The sequence below is a fragment of the Neoarthrinium moseri genome (assembly GCF_022829205.1).
Source record: "Neoarthrinium moseri strain CBS 164.80 chromosome Unknown scaffold12_Wmoseri_CBS_16480, whole genome shotgun sequence".
NCBI classification, from domain to species: Eukaryota; Fungi; Ascomycota; class Sordariomycetes; order Amphisphaeriales; family Apiosporaceae; genus Neoarthrinium; species Neoarthrinium moseri.
In genome coordinates, this window is record NW_026055126.1 from 1 (window position 1) to 17,089 (window position 17,089).

Here is a 17,089-nt window from a genome sequence, read left to right on the forward strand (position 1 = left end):
GGGGGGGGCGCTGAAGTAGTTGCGTCGGATAGGAAGGTGATTAATACAGGAGGTTCCGGTGCGGTTGATGATGATTCACTGGACTTCACTGAGTAGGTCAACTTAAAGATACTGTCAGACTGACCAGGACATGTCACTAGTCTTGACCCAAAGACCATCATTTGCTCCTCGAATCGTTACGTACCTAGCTTAGGTAGTCTCGTTCCTGAAAAGCTGGGACTGATTTCAACTCCTGGTGATGCTCAAATGTACCGTTGCCACGAGTGCTAGAAGTCTGCTCCTCAAGCTCCACAGATAGTGCAAGTGTTAACATGTGAGGATGGAGATTTTCTTTAGTAGCCTTAAGTTGTAGCTTCCACTAAAAGACCTGCCAACGGGAAGGCGGGATCGCTTGCCATCCAGGTTTTGAGTCTTTCTAGATATGGGTAAGTGTATCGGCCACCGAACATCTTGGAGGAGGCCAACTCCGACCTAATCATGTAAAGTGCTATAGGTGTATCATCTAGCTGCTGCTGCTATTAAACTGTGTTATGAGGTATGTTCCCTCGGAAATATACGGGTCTTCTTCTAACGCTACGTAGTATCCTTCTTTTCTTTGCAGTATCTCAATATTGCACGAGATATAGTGAGACTCTACTTAGTAAGATTCCACCCACGGCAGATATGTTCTTTTACGTATTATTCACGGAGACAGCCAGTCTCAACGGCGGTCCGAATCAGAATAGACCGGTCGATAGGAATCGCCCCGTATCCTAGGTCTGCCGCTTGCGTCACTCGGTCGCGGGGAAGAGCGCGATGAGCTCGGCGCAGCATCTTCATCATCATCTATTCGTCGCTTCTTTGATCTGTCGTACTGCACAGCCCGATCCCAATCCCTCAGTGAGGTGTACGGACTCCTCAGGAAGCTCTTTAGCTCGTGCATCAACAGCCGCGTGTTCTCACGTCCAAGAAACTCCTGCAGCATGTCTTCCGCCTGGCCCTGACTCCCCTGGATGTCAACGGTCTTGAGGATGGCGATGATGTATTCCAGTAAGAACTCGGCGTTATTGGCGCGCCGTCGGGCCAGCTCGTCGTCGCCAGTACCGGACGGGGTGTGCAGGAACTCAAAGACTTTCAGTTCTCTCCTGAGCCACATCCTAGCACGTGACACCAGAGCAGCGTCGTGTTCGAAAAGCTGGGGCGTCAGGTCCCGGTACTGGGACATGCGATTCGACCCAACATGTAATGAGTATGTCTGGTTGCGGTAGACATCGCGTCGCCGTGATACTTCCTCATCTTCAGTCGGTGGCTGGGCTGAGGCTTCGTAGTGACGCCGCCGGTGTGGTCTGTAATATGGCCAGTTTCTCCGTGGTGGGAGTGGTCTGCGGGGGGTCGATGGTGCGGCTGGTTCCCGCTTCTCAGGAACCACAAATGTCTTCCAGGATGTTTCGTCTGATTCTCCGACCTCATAGCACACCTCGCTGACGACTGCTTTGCACAATGGGCACTTCGACTGCTGCTCAAGCCAGCTGACAAGGCAGATGAAGTCGAAGTTGTTGTGGCGACATGGCTTTGCCTCACATGCCTCACTCACGGCCTCGAGGCAGATGACACAGCACTCAGCGGTTGTGCTGTCGGCCTTCCCGCCTTCATGCCTCGTTGCTACTTCATTCAGCGTGCTCTGCAGCACTTGAGCTCTGATATCCACGGGCTCAGCAGACTCTGGTTCCATGTGTTGCGATTTTGGGAATGCAAGACAAAGGCACTCCACTGTCGGCCGGTGGCGGACCTCGTGAGATTCGGACAAGCCGAAAGCAATCGGGCCAGCATTAGGTAAGCCAGCAGAGTACCAAGACTACTGTGAGGTACCGGTATGTTATGTGGTCGACAGGAGCGAGGACCTCAAGACCTTCAGAACACTACATCATCCAGCGCATACGCAACGACAGCCACTATTTTTCGAGGCATGCGTAGTTCAATTGATCGAGCATTCGTATGATACCGTGGCGCCAAAACTCCATGTTCACGCTGGTGCCATCTGCAAGTCAAATGGCCTCGAAATTCACATCGCGCCTGAAGGTACGGAGTGGCTGCTCACTAAAGAAGAGCCTAAGGACGCTGAGGCCCCCCACCCCCCTTGTGATGCCCCGCCAGCCGCAGCGCCTCAGCGAGCCTCAATGCTTGCAGCTCTAGTGGGGCCTGGAGCGCTGTAATGACATGGGTACTTCTGCCCCACGTCGCGTCGCGTCCTGTTCTCTCAAGTCAACGCGTTCCATTGGATCTAACTCGTATGCGAATTCCCGGCTTTCTTATGACGTGAAGCTTCTCACTCATGCAGCCAGCCACATGTACATTTTGACTTGAGACTCTGGCATTCTGGATCCAGTGTGTTAGCAGAACCTGATTGATGTGTTGCATTTTGCCGCAACAACCGAAAACATGGAGGAAGCCGAGAGACAGCAGTACGAGATCCAGTCCCAGGACCTGCGCGCCGATCTGAAGCGCTGGGAGGGAGACTGGGCCAAGAAGAACGACGGCAAGAAGCCCAGCAGGACCGACATCAAGCAGAACCCCATAATCGCCCAGAAGTACAAAAAGTACAACCAGGTTCGCGACATCTTGGATGGCAAGGTCCAACCACCAAAGAAGCACGACAAGTCGCGGAAGCGCAAGTCAGAGACCGACGCGGCACCCGTTCAGACTCCTTCCAAGCGATCAAGACCTGCTGCCACGCCCTCCAAGGCCCAGCAACATATCGACATCATTGATAGCTTCGAGACGCCGTCGATTCGCCGACTGTTCAGCCCAGTTGTACCTACGTCAATCGGGCCTACCCCCCAGCGGGATGGTCGCGTACTGGGACTCTTCGATCTGCTTGAGGAGAACGACGAGAATACGCCTTCGCGCGCGCGGTATGGAGACACCACCGTGTCGGATCCGCAGGTGCACGCGACGCCTACTAAGCGATCGTTTGCCGAGATGGACCCCGAGAGCGCTGTCAAACTGGGGAGAACACCGCAGTCGGCAAGCAAGCGCGCCATGCTCGACACCTTCATGACGCCGCTGAAGAAGCGAGACCCCAACGTGCAGGGTGCCAGGACCCCCAGTACGACCAGCAAGCTGCAGTTCTCGACGCCCGCCTTCCTAAGGAGGGCTCCTTTGCCTCCCGTCGATGAGGATGGCAAATACGTCTCGCCCAGGCCTCTCAGACTGCCGCGGAAGCCTCTTGTGCGTGGCCTCAGCAGCGTGGTGGCTAGTTTGCGGAAGATGGAAGAGGAGAAGCTGGATGATGACCTGGAGGCACTGCGTGAGATGGAGAATGACGCTGAGCCGTCAGAGGCTCCCAAGGTTGTTCAGCCAAAGGCCAAGGAAGATGTTCTGGTCCCCGACAGCCAAGCGCCACAACTTCTGGGTGGATTTGACGACGAAGGCCGGTTTGACAGTGACCCCGAGGAACAACGGGGTCGTGACGGCCAGCCTCTCAGGGTCTTTAAGAAGAAAGGACAGAAGCGAACTACGAGAAAGGTCAACATGCGGCCCACACGTGCAAGGCGGCCACAACAGTCCCTCGAAGACATGCCATCCGACATCGAGGAGGAGACCTCAGACACTGTGCCGGAGACACAATACGACTCTACGAAGATTGGCGATTCAGACACTGTGGATCTTGGATCTGGGTCAGACTTTTCAGGCTCTGACGGTGAGGGTGAGGAGGAGAAGCCCAAGAAGAAGACCAAGACGGCGAAGAAGACGGAAAAAGCTGTGAAGGTCACCAAGGACGAGAAGGAGAACCCGATCAAGAAGGCGGCAAAGAAGGTGAATGCCATGGCACATGCCAACTTCAAGCGGCTCAAGTTGCGCAACAACGGCGCAAAGGGTGGGCCTGGGTTCGGGAGCAGGTTCAGGAGACGAAGATAAGGTCGAGCATCTTGGCCCATCATGACGTATGACTAGACGATAGCATTGCATTTACACACAGCGGGCAAGGCATCATCATTGGCTCAATATACCACGACTAAGATGTCAACGGAAGCCGCAAAAGATACTTCCTCCTCAACTGTTATGTCTATAACCATGTCGACCTACCCACGCATATTGTCCAGCACGCCAGTAACGACGGCGACCCTAGTTGAATCGATTCCTAGTGTCGCGGTGTCAAAAGGGCTGTGAGGTCAGGTATAATCAGAAGTCCAATTGTATGGTTCAATTCATCAAGAGACTGAATATTGTCCTCTTTCAAGGAAGAGGGACAAGATAGGGATTATATAGCGGATACTGTTCGGTATCTCATCGGACCTTCTGTAAACCTAATGCACTGCCGTGACACGCGGACACTGTTACCGGCAGCTTAATTCCACCGCAGCCTACTGGTCTCACATATTATTATGCCAATGAGTTCAACTACAGCACTCCAAGAGACAGATGTGTTAACCCCCTCCCCGAATCATAAACAGTGTGAGAAACAATACAGCCTTTTTTCAGTACTAGGCAGGCATTCGAATCATCAAAACGATCCGTGTCTTGGACCTCGAAGATATAGTCCTTGCTCCTGGAAGGTCGGCGCTATATCCACACGTCCACAGGTTCACGTAGATAACGGCCTTCTATAGACTGCGAATAAGGCTTATGGAAACAACTGGAACTACGTTAATCGGGATTACATTGCGCAGTATCCTGCTCATTTCGTTGTCTCGCCCTCGGGCTCATTCTTCTTCAACCTCACAGCTAACGAGGCTAAGCCAATCGCCACATTTTGCAGGAATTCTGCTACAGCGGCACGGGTAGATTCCGCCATTCTATGTGGGCGATTGCGGAGGCAATTTCGTTCCCTGAGTAGACTGGAAAGCCATTGTCATTTGAATTATTATGTGCTGTGATGCCTTCTTCAATATCGCAAGTGGACTTCCCGCCGGCTGCTTCAACTATACTGGAAAGGGGTAATACTCTAGCCATTACCCACTATCTGAGGACGATATAATCTAGAGAGACTGTCGTTGATGTGGTCCATGGCCGTTCACACTTAATTCCGGGAGCGAATATGGCCGCACAGAGACAACGTCGAGTAAAAGGCTTATACAAATAGATGTCCTTATCATAGTGCCTATCAAAAACTACGTAACTTCGATAACAATTTCTCCCTCCCCAACTGGCGCCTCAAACCCATCCCAGTACCTGTTGAAAGTATCGCGAGTAATGTCGAAAGCCGAGTTTGCATCTTTTTTCTTCGCACTCCTTTCACATATTCTAGCCCAAAGCCGCTCCTTGTCTCCAGCATGCAGATATACCAGGACTATTCGTGCCCCTTCGTTTTCTATATACGATCGGAACTCGTCCCTGTCCTCCTTGGCGTAGAAGGATCTTTCCAAGATGATGTCTCTGCGCTCTCTCAAAAGCTTTTGGAAGCGATCTAAGTATATAGCACCTGCTTCATTCAGGTACTCCTCGTATAGGATCTCATCTGCTGGATAGTCGACCCCGTAGATACCGTGCTTCGCGAAAACGATCTCATCAATCGATAGCCGTTCAAAGTTTGGGTAATGCCCAAGGATTGCTTTTGCTGTTGTTGTTTTCCCAGCCCCTTTAGACGTAGGTGGAATCAGCTGCTGGGGCAACGGAACTCAGGTCGTCAAGCTCATTGGGGTTGCCGGATCCTAGCGGCTTGCTTACCTGCTAGACCACATGTCATCACAACGAGCGGGCGGTCGTCACCAGCGTCGCGACTCATAAACGGTTCTAGTCTCGCAAGAACATTATAATTATCGAGAGAGGCCATGTTGCCTCATAGGTATGGGCTGCTAGTATTGTGGTTCCCAAAACCTTAAGGGAGGTCTCGATTATGACAGTGTAAACCTTGGAAGAGTCATCCCAAATCGGCTCAACCTCGGCAAAGATGTACGGTGAGTCACCCTCACAAAGGTTCCTGTGGCCAATCCCCGTAGAAGCCGGTAATGAAAATGGCGGGAGATAGATTCAAGGGTAGGTTAAAGCATTCCTTCAGTATACAAACCAAGTATCATTCGTAATTAGTCAGCGGGTTGCGGAGGATTGGTTTCTAGCCTGGGTAGAGTTTGGCGCAGGCTCACACTACCAATTCTAAATTTCTTATGTAGCCGATTCCAGCGCCCCTTCCTTAGCTACTTAAGTAGTGACAAGTCTTGCGCTCAAGCAAACTTTGCATCATGTCCATAATGAAGGGCGGCATCGAAGTAGTGTACATGTAGCCTCTACTCGTGTATCTGAACTCCCCAATCAAACTCCTTGCACCAGCTAGATAGCCGCCAGGCAGCGCGGAAATCCTTGCAAATGAGCCGTATATTAGGATGTTGAGGCCTGCTTGCACAGGGAGACCCAGCTCTGCGGTGCTGAGGAGATCGGAACTTGTGTGCAGTAAGACGGTTATATTGCACTTTTTACTGACGGTTGCGGAGAGGTTTCGCAAGATCTTTGGTATCAATGACTTCGGAATCGCGTCATATTCCGCTTCGTCGTCATGAATGGAAGTCACTCTTACATAGACCGTAAAACAGGCTTTTGCACCCTGTGCCTGGCCTTTGTATCGCCGAATCTGCAGCGCTAAATCGTCATAAATGTCGTAGGATTCCACAAAGCCTGTCAATTCTACTGTTAGTACCGGTTCTGCAGTGACAAAGCAGCGTTTGAATATGACAGTATTTACTTACCCGCCTTCGTTCTGCTGGGTGGTATTAATGCTAGGCCATCCCGCACAAGACCACTAAAACGACGGGGGACGAGTATGTAGTGCTCTTTGAAACCAATGATTGGTCGTGCAAGAGCAGCAATCGTTGATGTAAGGCCAATGGACTCATCTGGGTACACCATTGCTGCCTCCGTACCGGTGGCGTGAGACAGCATCGCTTCAACTGTAAGATGGGACGGAAAAGTCCCAGAAATCCAACGAGCGGAGCCGGCGCCAATACCGTAGATATTTCGTGATCTATGGCCAACAGCCAGAGCACTTGCATCAAGTGCTGGGTAATTTGGACAGGAAGATACGGTCGCCTGTACGAGATCCTGAATCGCCCGCTGTGTATGCAAACATACGGCTGGTCTGTCATAGTCTTGCCCTTGAGCCGAGAATTCGAATGGTCGCCGTATCAAAAAAGGTTTTCTTGGACATATGCCTGTCTTGACTGCCCCCTTTATGATAGCACCTACCAATTTGTTGACGTCATCATCAGAATAGTCAGCAGAGAGGTTTACCCTCACCCTGCTCTCCCAGAATGGGACTGCCGGTGCTGAAACAGGACTAGCTAGAAGACCGACTTTCCTGAGGCAATAGGACAGTTCAGCCGACTTGCTTGGTCTGCCAGCCCACACCGGGAGCACAGGTGTACCTGGATGACCGTAGATGTAGACACCAGCACGGGCCAACTCGCTGCGGCAGTACTGTGATATCTCAGAGAGACGGCAGAGGTTTTGGTTGAGAATGGCCGAGTGGCCTAGGACCCAGAGCGTTTGTACCATGGTAGATGTAAGGACAGAAATGTTGCTCTGCTCGTCAATACTTGATATACGTTGTTGTATGCATTTCTGAAACTGCGATTGGCCCACAATGAATCCCCCAATGCCGCCAACAGCTTTTGATAGAGTGCCGGTGGGAATGTCGAACATCTCCCAAGGGAGTATTGCGTTTGGGTGGGCCTCGTTCCAAAATTCCAAACATCCACGACCGCTGCTACCCAAGGATAAGAAAGAATGTGCCTCGTCGCAATACAGGACAAAGCCGAACTTTTGTTTTAGCTGGTAAATTTTATCGAGTGGGGGTATGTCGCCGTCCATACTGTGACAGGAGAAGGTCAGCCACTATGAAAATGCACGAGCGATCTTTGAACCTATCGTACCTGTAAAGACCCTCGATGAGTACGATAACGCGGTGCTCGGTAACAGCAAGCTCCTCAAGAATTGATTGCAGGTGGCCGATATGATTGTGTTTGAATTTCCACACGGAGGTGCATTTGCCCAAGAATACACCTGTAAACATTGAGTTATGGCAGTTATGGTCCATGACGACGGCTGTCTTCGTATTTTCGATGAGGGCGGGTAAAGCAACATAGTTAGCTCCGTAGCCGGTACTAGTGGTGAAGCAAAATGCAGTATTGAGAAACTCAGCAATGGGCCGGTGAACAGCATTGCGGAGCAGAGGAACCGCATCACTATCTGAGACTGGCAACTGATCTAAGCACAATCTCTGAAGTTCCTCCGATTCTGGAAAGGCCTTGTATAGACCAGCATAGTTGTGAGACGCTCCATTGATCAATGTTGTTGTTGCTCCAGATGCATCAGCAACAGCGACGACACCAAGACTTTGAGACTTCAGTATTCGAAGATTGGCACCCCACCACTGGAATAAAGGCTCAACATAATGATACATGAACAGTCCTTTCTCCGAGAGGGGCCGAGGGGATGCCGTTTGGTTCCAGGGTCTCACTCTGAAGCTTACCCGAAGTCGAGTGAAAGCCAAAGTTGCGACCTCTCGCAACATACCAAGACGACTGACTTTAGGAGGACAACTCTGTGGCACCAGTTGAGGGCCTTCGTCGTCATCGACATTGAACTCCTCGATTGTGACTGTGTGTCCTGCCACTTTTGCAATATCTGTGCTTGAGATACTCATTATGGCTATTCGAACCGGCCAAGTGGCAGTGTAAATTTAAGAAGTACTTTATTCACAGCATGGAAAAAGGACGTGATACAAAATTTGCCTTTGCGCGTATAGTTGAGGATTGTACTCGTATTAAATAGCAGATGCTTCTTCGCGCTGAATACCTCTAGATAGAGACAGCGACAGGTCCCTCTGGAGTGACATTCCTTATTTGGCCCCGCCATTACCCGCTTGATATGAGTGAGATTGCCATAGGCGAGAGACTTGTGAGTATTCAATGCATAATAGCCTCATACAACTTGCAGTTGACATGCCCCGTTTTGTTTGGGACTCGTTTCATTTACGGATTTCCCTAATAGTCAAACACACCGCAGAGTCCCTAGACATAACTGGGTGCCCCCTGCCGAACTTCCGGGCAGTGAAGGACGCTGTCCGAAGGATTGTCCGGAGTTGCTTTTACGGTAATTGATGGCCGATCAAAAGCCTCGTTCAATATCAAGCACCCAAATTCTTTAGGCCTGCAAAGATTACCGCCCCGTAATTCAAGCTTTTCCAGACCCTGTTCCTGAAGCACGATGCTCGAAACTTGAAAGCTTGGCCCTCGCAGTTTTCACCTACTATTCACGAAGTGCATACACATACTGCATGCTTCTCCAAGAATGTACTAGCTTATCATTCCCGCTATTTACTTGGCCAATCTCTTCATGCATACTGCATGGGGTCAAGGTCCGGCAGCTCACTTTTTCGCAGCGCTGATCTAGTACTGCAGCCCGTTTAGTGCCACTTCGCGGGATAACTTCAAATGAAGCCTATGGGTAAAGAGAACCCCTTTCTTGAGAAATGATGCAGCGGTGAGGGATTTGATACCTGGTCTGTTGACACTCAAAATGTGGGGATCAAAGTTTGCCTTAGAGGTGGGAGTAAAAGGAAATCTCACATGCCGACCTTCACTGGCACCGGCACCGCCCATCCGTGTGCTGGACAAAAACGCGATTTGCTAAATCAGGAAACCCGTGGATTGAGTCAGAAGAGTTGGAGCTGTGTGGAAATCCCTCAAAGTTCGACGCAGACGATTCAACAGTCCTTATGGGTATACCACCATTCGATGCCGGAGGCCTCCTCCGGACAACTGCTATTCTGGACGTACATAAGGATTCCACCGCCAATAGCTACTCACTGTATGCGTAGTTGATATCATCGATTACACTCTCATGCATCGAATCCATCATGGCTCGAGACGCATCAATACACGATGGCAAGGGATCAAGTGCTAGTCTTCCTGGTCCGCGAGGTAAGTGATGGGTTGGTGAATGCCACGGTACAATTCTGTTGAACCATAATTTCTAGCAATACCATTTATCGGCAATATTCTCGATATAGATTTAGGAAACCCCCTTGATTCTTACTTCCGCCTCGCGCGGGAGCATGGTACGTCACACGCGCAATATAACAATGACTGCCAGCAGAGTGCACACTGACGTAGCCGGCCTCCGGGCTAAATGAAGGTCCAGCATTCCAGCTGTCATTCGCAGGTCAAAAGGAGATCGTGGTGACGAGTCATGAATTGGCGAATGAGGTATGCAACGAGAAAAAGTTCCACAAGCTCGTGGCAAGTGGAGTATATACCCTCCGCCAGGTTGTTCATGACGGACTTTTCACAGGTCATCACGATAGTCACGCCTGGGCAGTTGCCCATCGTATTCTCAGACCGATATTTGGACCACTGAGCGTTCAAGGGATGTTCGACGAAATGAACGATATCGCTGAACAGCTATGTTTGAAATGGTACTTAATCCCCGCAGATTCCCATGCACATTAACAAGGACTGACACATTACATATAGGGCGCGTTTCGGAGAAAAGACTGCAATTGATGTTGCGAGCGACTTCACACGCCTTACTCTCGATACAATCGCTCTGTGCCTGATGGACCATCGATTCAACAGTTTCTATCTCAATGAGAAAACCCATCCTTTTGTTGAAAGCATGATGGCCGTATTAGGAGAGGCCGACTTACAATCCATGCTCCCTGAATGTGCAGCTTGGTTTCGTCCTCGTGCAATGGCGAAGTTTCGCAACCACACAAAAGTATTGCGAGACATGTGTCACAAAATCGTTGATGAAAGGAGAAGAACCCCTGTAGAGAAGGACGATTTCTTGAATGCCATGATACATGGCCGAGACCCAGAGAGTGGTGATGGACTCGACGACGATGCGATCGTGGACAACCTCATTACGTTCCTGGTTGCAGGTCACGAAACCACATCTGGCATGTTGTCGTTTGCCGTCTATTATCTCCTGGAGCACCCCAAAGCCTTGTCGATGGCGCAAGCTGAGGTTGACAGGAGTCTTGCTGGTGGTCGCTTGACTCTCCGCCACCTCCAGAATATACCTTACATCGATGCTGTTTTGCGAGAAACGCTACGCCTCATGCCCACCGCACCGGGATTCTACGTAACTCCCTTCCATGACGAGACTATTGGCGGAAAGTATCATGTGAAGCCCGGGGAATCGATATGTGTCCTGCTGGACCCCCTGCACCGCGATCCCAAGGTGTGGGGGCTAGATGCTGACAAGTTCAAACCGGAAAGGATGCTCCGAAATAACTTTGATCAGCTACCAAGAAATTCTTGGAAACCTTTTGGAAACGGTCTACGTGGCTGTGTTGGACGGTCGTTTGCTTGGCAAGAAGCTCAGTTGATACTGGCGATGCTGTTGCGCGACTTTTCGTTGGCGAAATATGACCCAGATTACAAGCTTCGAGTGAAGCACCTTCTCACTATCAAGCCTGACGGTTTCAAAATACGGGTTGCACTTCGACACGGAAGAAAACCATCAGACTTCTACAAGAGTCTCAAGTTCTTGCCTACATCTATACCAGTGACCCCTGGGATCAGCGCAACAACAACAGCAACTGGCGTCGAATCTACAGCACCGAAGCCAATAACGATTCTTTATGGCTCCGACACTGGCACGTGTGAAGCTTTGGCCCAGAAGATTGCACTTGAGGCGTACGAAAGGGGCTTCGCAGCAGTGAAAGCACCGCTGAATGATTTCAGGTCATTCTTCCCTACTGACTGCCCAATTGTCATCATTGCTGCATCATACAATGGCGAACCTTCCCGAAATGCGGCAGAGTTCTATACTTGGGTCACAGGCCTTCCCCCAGCTGCTCTAAGTGGTATTAAGTTCGCTGTCTTTGCGTGTGGGCATAGCGGCTGGAGAAACACGCTTTACCAAGTGCCCCAGATCATTAATAAACGCATGTTGGAGGCTGGTTCTCAGCAGTTGGTGCCGATGGGGAAAGTTGACACCGCTTATGATAATGTTTTTGAAAAATTTCAATGTTGGACTCTGGACACGCTTTGGCCGATGCTATGCGGTAGCGCTGGAATGATAAACCATCATTCTCAAGCCAATTTGCCCCTGGGGTTGACGGTCAATGTTCCCATGCGAATTTCCATGCGGGAGGGCTTTTTACCAGCGGTCATTACCGATGCGAGCCAGCTATCCTACCCTGGTGTCCCTCGGAAAAGGCACTTGGAGCTTCGATTACCCGAAAGCGTCAGCTATTCGGCGGGCGCTCATGTCCAGATCCTCCCTAGAAACGACCCCAGCATAGTGAAGCGGGCATTATCACGTTTTGGGCTTGAAGGGGACCAGACCATTACAATCAATTCCCGCACAGCTTCCGCGGCCCCAGAGCTACCACTCAATACACAGATAAATGCATCGGACCTTCTGTCCGGGTTTTTCGAGTTAAACCATGTTGCAAGTGTGAAGGCCATTGTCAACCTTATTGACATCGCCCGATTCTCATCAACGAAGCAGATGCTGAAGAATTTGGCGACAAAAAGGTACCAATCCAAGATCCGAGACCAGCACATGTGCTTGCTGAACGTCCTGGAGTTATTTCCCCGTGAGGAAATCCCAATCACCTTTTCTTGCTTTCTCGCAATGATTCCGCCAATGCGCCCACGAACCTACTCATTCTCATCTTCTCCAAGGTGGCAACCCGGATACGGTAGCTTGACGTATGGAGTCGTAGAGAAGCAGACTGTGATCCCATTCAAGGGGCTGGCGTCTAACTATCTTGCATCACTAGAAGTCGGCGACGTGGTATATATATCCGTCACTGATCAGCGACAGCCGTTTACACTGATGGCCCATGATCAAGGATTGGCAGCTCAGAGTGTCCCCCAATCGACACCGATTATCATGATAGCTGTCGGCTCAGGTCTCGCGCCATTTCGTGGGCTCATCCAAGATCGCCTCATCGGCCACCGAGGAAACACTGGGCATCCTACCACTCCAGCGCTACTTTTCTTCGGCTGTCGAGGTGCCGAACTGGATGACCTGTACCGGTCTGAGTTCGACAGTTTCGAAAAATCCGGCGTCGTCACTGTACGCCGTGCCTTCAGCCACGGAGCGGGAGTAGATGTGTCTGGCAACAGAAGCGAAGTTGTCAAAGGCCAGTACATAACGGAAAAGCTGCGCGAAAGTAGTCAAGAAATCCGGGAGCTGTGGAACAGAGGGGCGATGATTTACTTCTGTGGTGGTAAAAAGGTATTCGACTCAACTATTGACCAGCTGACTTACATTCTGGGTACTGGTGACATTGGGTGGGATAATAACGAGAATGCATCTCCCAAATCATTCCAAGACATCCTCCAAGCCCGGATATTCGCCGAGATTTTCGCTTAAACACCATAGAATATTTGTTCCTAGACGAATGGGGTCAATTGTATTGGACGTTGCGAGAAACATGATTTCAATGAGTATATAATGCCATTGTAGAATATGTTGTAATCACTGTTCAAGTTCGAGGAAAGTAACCGTGTTGGCAGACTCGTTAAGAACACCAGATGTGCGCTGTAATCTTGCAGCGAGTGTTCGTAAAGAAGATCACGATTCTCACGGGCCACCAATTGGCTGCGAATTCAGGCATAGAGATCCTGGTATAGCCACTCATCTGGATGCCAGTATCTACCAGGGATTCCAGGATGATGTGCATGTTAAGAGGAGTGCTGCCAGCCTGCTCTGCCAGGCATCTTACCAGCCTAAGGCTTAGCAGAAAAGCTCTCACTTATTCGCTCCGATCCGTTGATGCTAAAGAAAATGGCAAACGTCAGGAACAAACTTCTTGTGGCCCGTATTCCAGGATGCTCAAGGGCGGGAGAAGCAGCCCAAAGGCCAGGATTCTGCGGACAGCAGCTCCGGCTGGAGCTCCGATAAGTGGGACCGAATGCCGGTCCGGTCCGGTTAGTACGGAAGCCGCCCGGAGGTGCCCGGCCACCCCCCAGAAGGGTCGCCCGGCGGCGGTAACCAAATCACGCAACAACATGTCATGGTGAGAAGTAACACGTCTGAACAAACGGGATCGTGTTTTGTCGAAGTCGTGGAAAACTTGAGTCACACAGAGTCGTAGGGCACAAAGGGGAAATAATGGTCCACGACTTGTATTTGTCCAGTACCCATTGTACTGTTTTCATTCTCATCCTCTCCTCTTCCCGGGAGAGATACAATCATCTACTCCAGTAACCATCTCAGCCAAGCCTTCTTGTTGTTCTGTCCTAGATGTGCTCAATCTTCTCCACCAGCATGGTGGGACCGTAGTCCTGCTCCTGACCAGTCTCTCTGTTGAACACAACACCCGGGGCCTGGTCTTCCTCCGCAGCGAACTCATACTTGCGGGTGTCCCTAGATCTGAAGGGGGTGCCCTCGACGAGGTAGCCGATGAAAATCTGGTGAGTAATAATCCAGATGGTGTTGTAGTCGGCGGAGAGCTCCTTAACGCGGGCTCGGACGCGCTCTGCTCGAGCAACAGCACCATTGTGGGTGTGCTGTTCGTACTCCCAGTGTTCGCGGCAGTTTTTGAAGTTCAGGTTCGGATACTCGGTCATCAGCTGGCTGAGTCGTGAAGTCTGGTTGCAGATCTGATCATCTGCTTCTCGGAGGTCGGACCAAACCTGAACCTCGATCTTGGACTGGTTGAAACCGCGGGCGAGAGGGAACATCGAGAATGCTGTCTCAATGCTTCTGGTGAGTGGGGATACGAGAAGAAGCGTAGGGACCTTGTTAACACCGGCAGGGACCTGGGCGTTCTCCTCCATGCCTCGGCTGGTCAAAGTTGGGTCAGCGCGAGGGAAATCAGGGATGCCATGCTGCATCGAATGACCGGGTCGGACGATGTAAATCGCAGCTTTATCTGCCATGACGGTTTTGCAGAGTGATGATGACCAGAAACGGATGTGTGGGTGTGGAATTTGTCTGTTGTGCTTGGTGGTTTGCCCTTTTAAGTGAAGTTGCAGAATGATGGCCGAGAGGTGATGTGCACGCAAAATCCGTCTTCAATTTTCAATACGACAGGTCAAGCTAGCCTAGGGATGCGGCGCAAAGTTGACTGCCTTGTGACCCCCCTAGGGGAGGAACCACTAATCCTCAATATTATTCCCCTTGCAAATCTCATCTCTTGCAACCACCGATAGTAGCTGAAGCGTCCAATTGCGATTCCCTGCGTATTCTTTTCCTGCCGTTAGATGGGTGATGGTGACATCGGGGCACGCTGTCGAGTTTGAGTCCGGCTGACAGTAGGCACCACGACGAGGGATCGTATCTGCTTGATTTCGCTCTAGTTGATTCACAAACCGGAATCACGGAGCAACCAGAGCCATAGCCATTGGGGTCCGATCCATGCTGACTCAACTTGATACATCTATCCCAATGTGTCGTTCCCGCTTCTTCAAGCCAGCCATCTGCATAATCTCATCCCTGAACCTCGTCGGTGGGTCTTTCAATGAGTTCTCGTAAGCATCAATCACAGGTTTGTCCCAAACGAGGTCTGCCTGTGCCGCAGGTACAAACTTGGTCTTCTTAATAACCTTCCAGCCTGTATAGGTGATGATGGCGACAAAGACCATCGTGTAGTACGAAAAGAATGTCCCAATGTCCCACCAGCCTGGTAAGAAGGTGGTATATCCATAGATACACACCATGACGGTCATACCAGCTGCACCGATATAGGCGCACCAAGGTTGCCACCAGCCAACGTACGGCAGTGTCTTGCGATCGATGCCCTGCGCCCTGAGAGCGCGGAAAAAGAATATGTATGTGACGCTCATGACGATAAAGTCGATGATCTGAGCGGCCTCCGTCAAATTGGCGAGCCACGTGACCACCTGGGCAGTGTTGTTGGAGACCTGCAGAAAGGATAGGAAGGGGAAGCACATCGTGACAAGAAATGCCCAGATCGGGATTCCTTGCTTGGAGCAGCGAGACAGGAACTTGGGAGCATGCCCTTCGAGCGACAAACCATACAGCGAGCGCATCGCACAGTATGTGTAAGCATTGCCGGCGGAGAAGATGCTCGTGACCATCAAAGCATTCACAATGTGTGGGAACACGCTGATCCCCATGTTCTGCATAGCGATAACATATGGGCTGCCGTTGGCAGTGCCTGTACCGGCATTCTGGAGGGTCGGGTCATCGTAGGGAAGCACGATCCCAACGCAGAGAGCTCCGACTATGAAGAATGTGCCGAATCGCCAGTACATTGTCTTGAATCCCTGCTTGAGGTACGTGCGCGGTCTCTCGGCTTCACCGGCCACCATGGCCAGGTATTCAGGACCTACGATCGTGAATGCAGCTGAAAAGAGCGACCCCAGGAATCCTTGAAATCGACCCAAAGACCCCGTCGTCACGTATTCAGCAAAGGATCCAGGACTGTACCAATAGCGAAACCCGTACGCGTCATGCTGCGGATTGCCCCCTACCATCGTGATGAATGTGAATAGAAAGAGCATAACGATGAGGAGAAGCTTTCCAGTCGACAGCCAGAACTCAGCTTCGCCGTAGTACTTGACTGCGATGACGTTGAAAACCCTTGAAGTTGTTAGTATAGCGACAGATGGCATTGGGGGTCAGAACACACGCGTAGAGAACGATGCAGGCAGCGCACACCGCACCAGCTGGGATGTCATCCCTCCAGAACGTGAGAACCAGGTTCAACGCTGATATCTCAAAGGGGATCAGGCATGCTTCGTAGAGAAAGAAGTTCCAGCCTGCCATGAAACCAAAAGACTCATCCACCCACTTGCCAGCCATTCGTATGAATGAGCCGGACACAGGCATGTAGACGACCATCTCCGCTATACAGTTATTGACCAGCCCAAGCAGACAGGAGTAGAGAGTAAATGCGATGAACAGGCTGCCCGGGCCCCCTGTCATCAGACCGCCTCCGATACTGACGAACAAAGCGGTGCCAATGGTACCGCCGACGGCGATCAGTTGGATTTGGCGATTGCCAAGATGGCGCTGAAGTTGGTCCGCATTGCCAGCGACTTCAATCAGACCCTCATGCAGAGTTTCCCCGCCAAGATTCTCAGTCTTAACGTCCTTTTCGCCCATCGGGCTATCTCCATTTCGACCTCCTGATATCGAGGTCATCGTGCAATGCGCTCGGGTCGCTTCCTACAAGTGCTGCTGCGAC

General features: G+C 51.0%; 6 protein-coding genes across 6 annotated transcripts; 2 read left to right on the forward strand and 4 right to left on the reverse strand.

Moving 5' to 3' along the window:
- Positions 1-700: 700 nt before the first annotated feature.
- JN550_004362 (uncharacterized protein) lies at positions 701-1,711 on the reverse strand (the record flags this gene model as incomplete). The annotated part of the gene is made up of 1 exon (XM_049315869.1): positions 701-1,711. The coding sequence occupies one exon, from the start codon at positions 1,709-1,711 to the stop codon at positions 701-703; it is 1,011 nt and encodes a 336-aa protein (XP_049173434.1).
- Positions 1,712-2,418: 707 nt separating this feature from the next.
- JN550_004363 (uncharacterized protein) lies at positions 2,419-3,897 on the forward strand (the record flags this gene model as incomplete). The annotated part of the gene is made up of 1 exon (XM_049315870.1): positions 2,419-3,897. The coding sequence occupies one exon, from the start codon at positions 2,419-2,421 to the stop codon at positions 3,895-3,897; it is 1,479 nt and encodes a 492-aa protein (XP_049173435.1).
- Positions 3,898-5,090: 1,193 nt separating this feature from the next.
- JN550_004364 (uncharacterized protein) lies at positions 5,091-8,614 on the reverse strand (the record flags this gene model as incomplete). The annotated part of the gene is made up of 6 exons (XM_049315871.1): positions 5,091-5,557; positions 5,647-5,712; positions 6,118-6,588; positions 6,660-7,023; positions 7,156-7,780; positions 7,842-8,614. The coding sequence occupies 6 exons, from the start codon at positions 8,612-8,614 to the stop codon at positions 5,091-5,093; spliced, it is 2,766 nt and encodes a 921-aa protein (XP_049173436.1).
- Positions 8,615-9,829: 1,215 nt separating this feature from the next.
- Positions 9,830-13,305, forward strand: JN550_004365 (uncharacterized protein; the record flags this gene model as incomplete). Its single annotated transcript, XM_049315872.1, has 3 exons — positions 9,830-9,893; positions 10,135-10,387; positions 10,446-13,305. 3 exons carry the CDS (start codon positions 9,830-9,832, stop codon positions 13,303-13,305), a joined length of 3,177 nt encoding a protein of 1,058 aa, XP_049173437.1.
- An 869-nt stretch (positions 13,306-14,174) lies between these two features.
- Positions 14,175-14,816, reverse strand: JN550_004366 (uncharacterized protein; the record flags this gene model as incomplete). Its single annotated transcript, XM_049315873.1, has 1 exon — positions 14,175-14,816. One exon carries the CDS (start codon positions 14,814-14,816, stop codon positions 14,175-14,177), a length of 642 nt encoding a protein of 213 aa, XP_049173438.1.
- Positions 14,817-15,302: 486 nt separating this feature from the next.
- On the reverse strand, positions 15,303-17,046 carry JN550_004367 (uncharacterized protein; the record flags this gene model as incomplete). The annotated part of the gene is made up of 2 exons (XM_049315874.1): positions 15,303-16,482; positions 16,532-17,046. 2 exons carry the CDS (start codon positions 17,044-17,046, stop codon positions 15,303-15,305), a joined length of 1,695 nt encoding a protein of 564 aa, XP_049173439.1.
- Between the last annotated feature and the right edge of the window lie 43 nt (positions 17,047-17,089).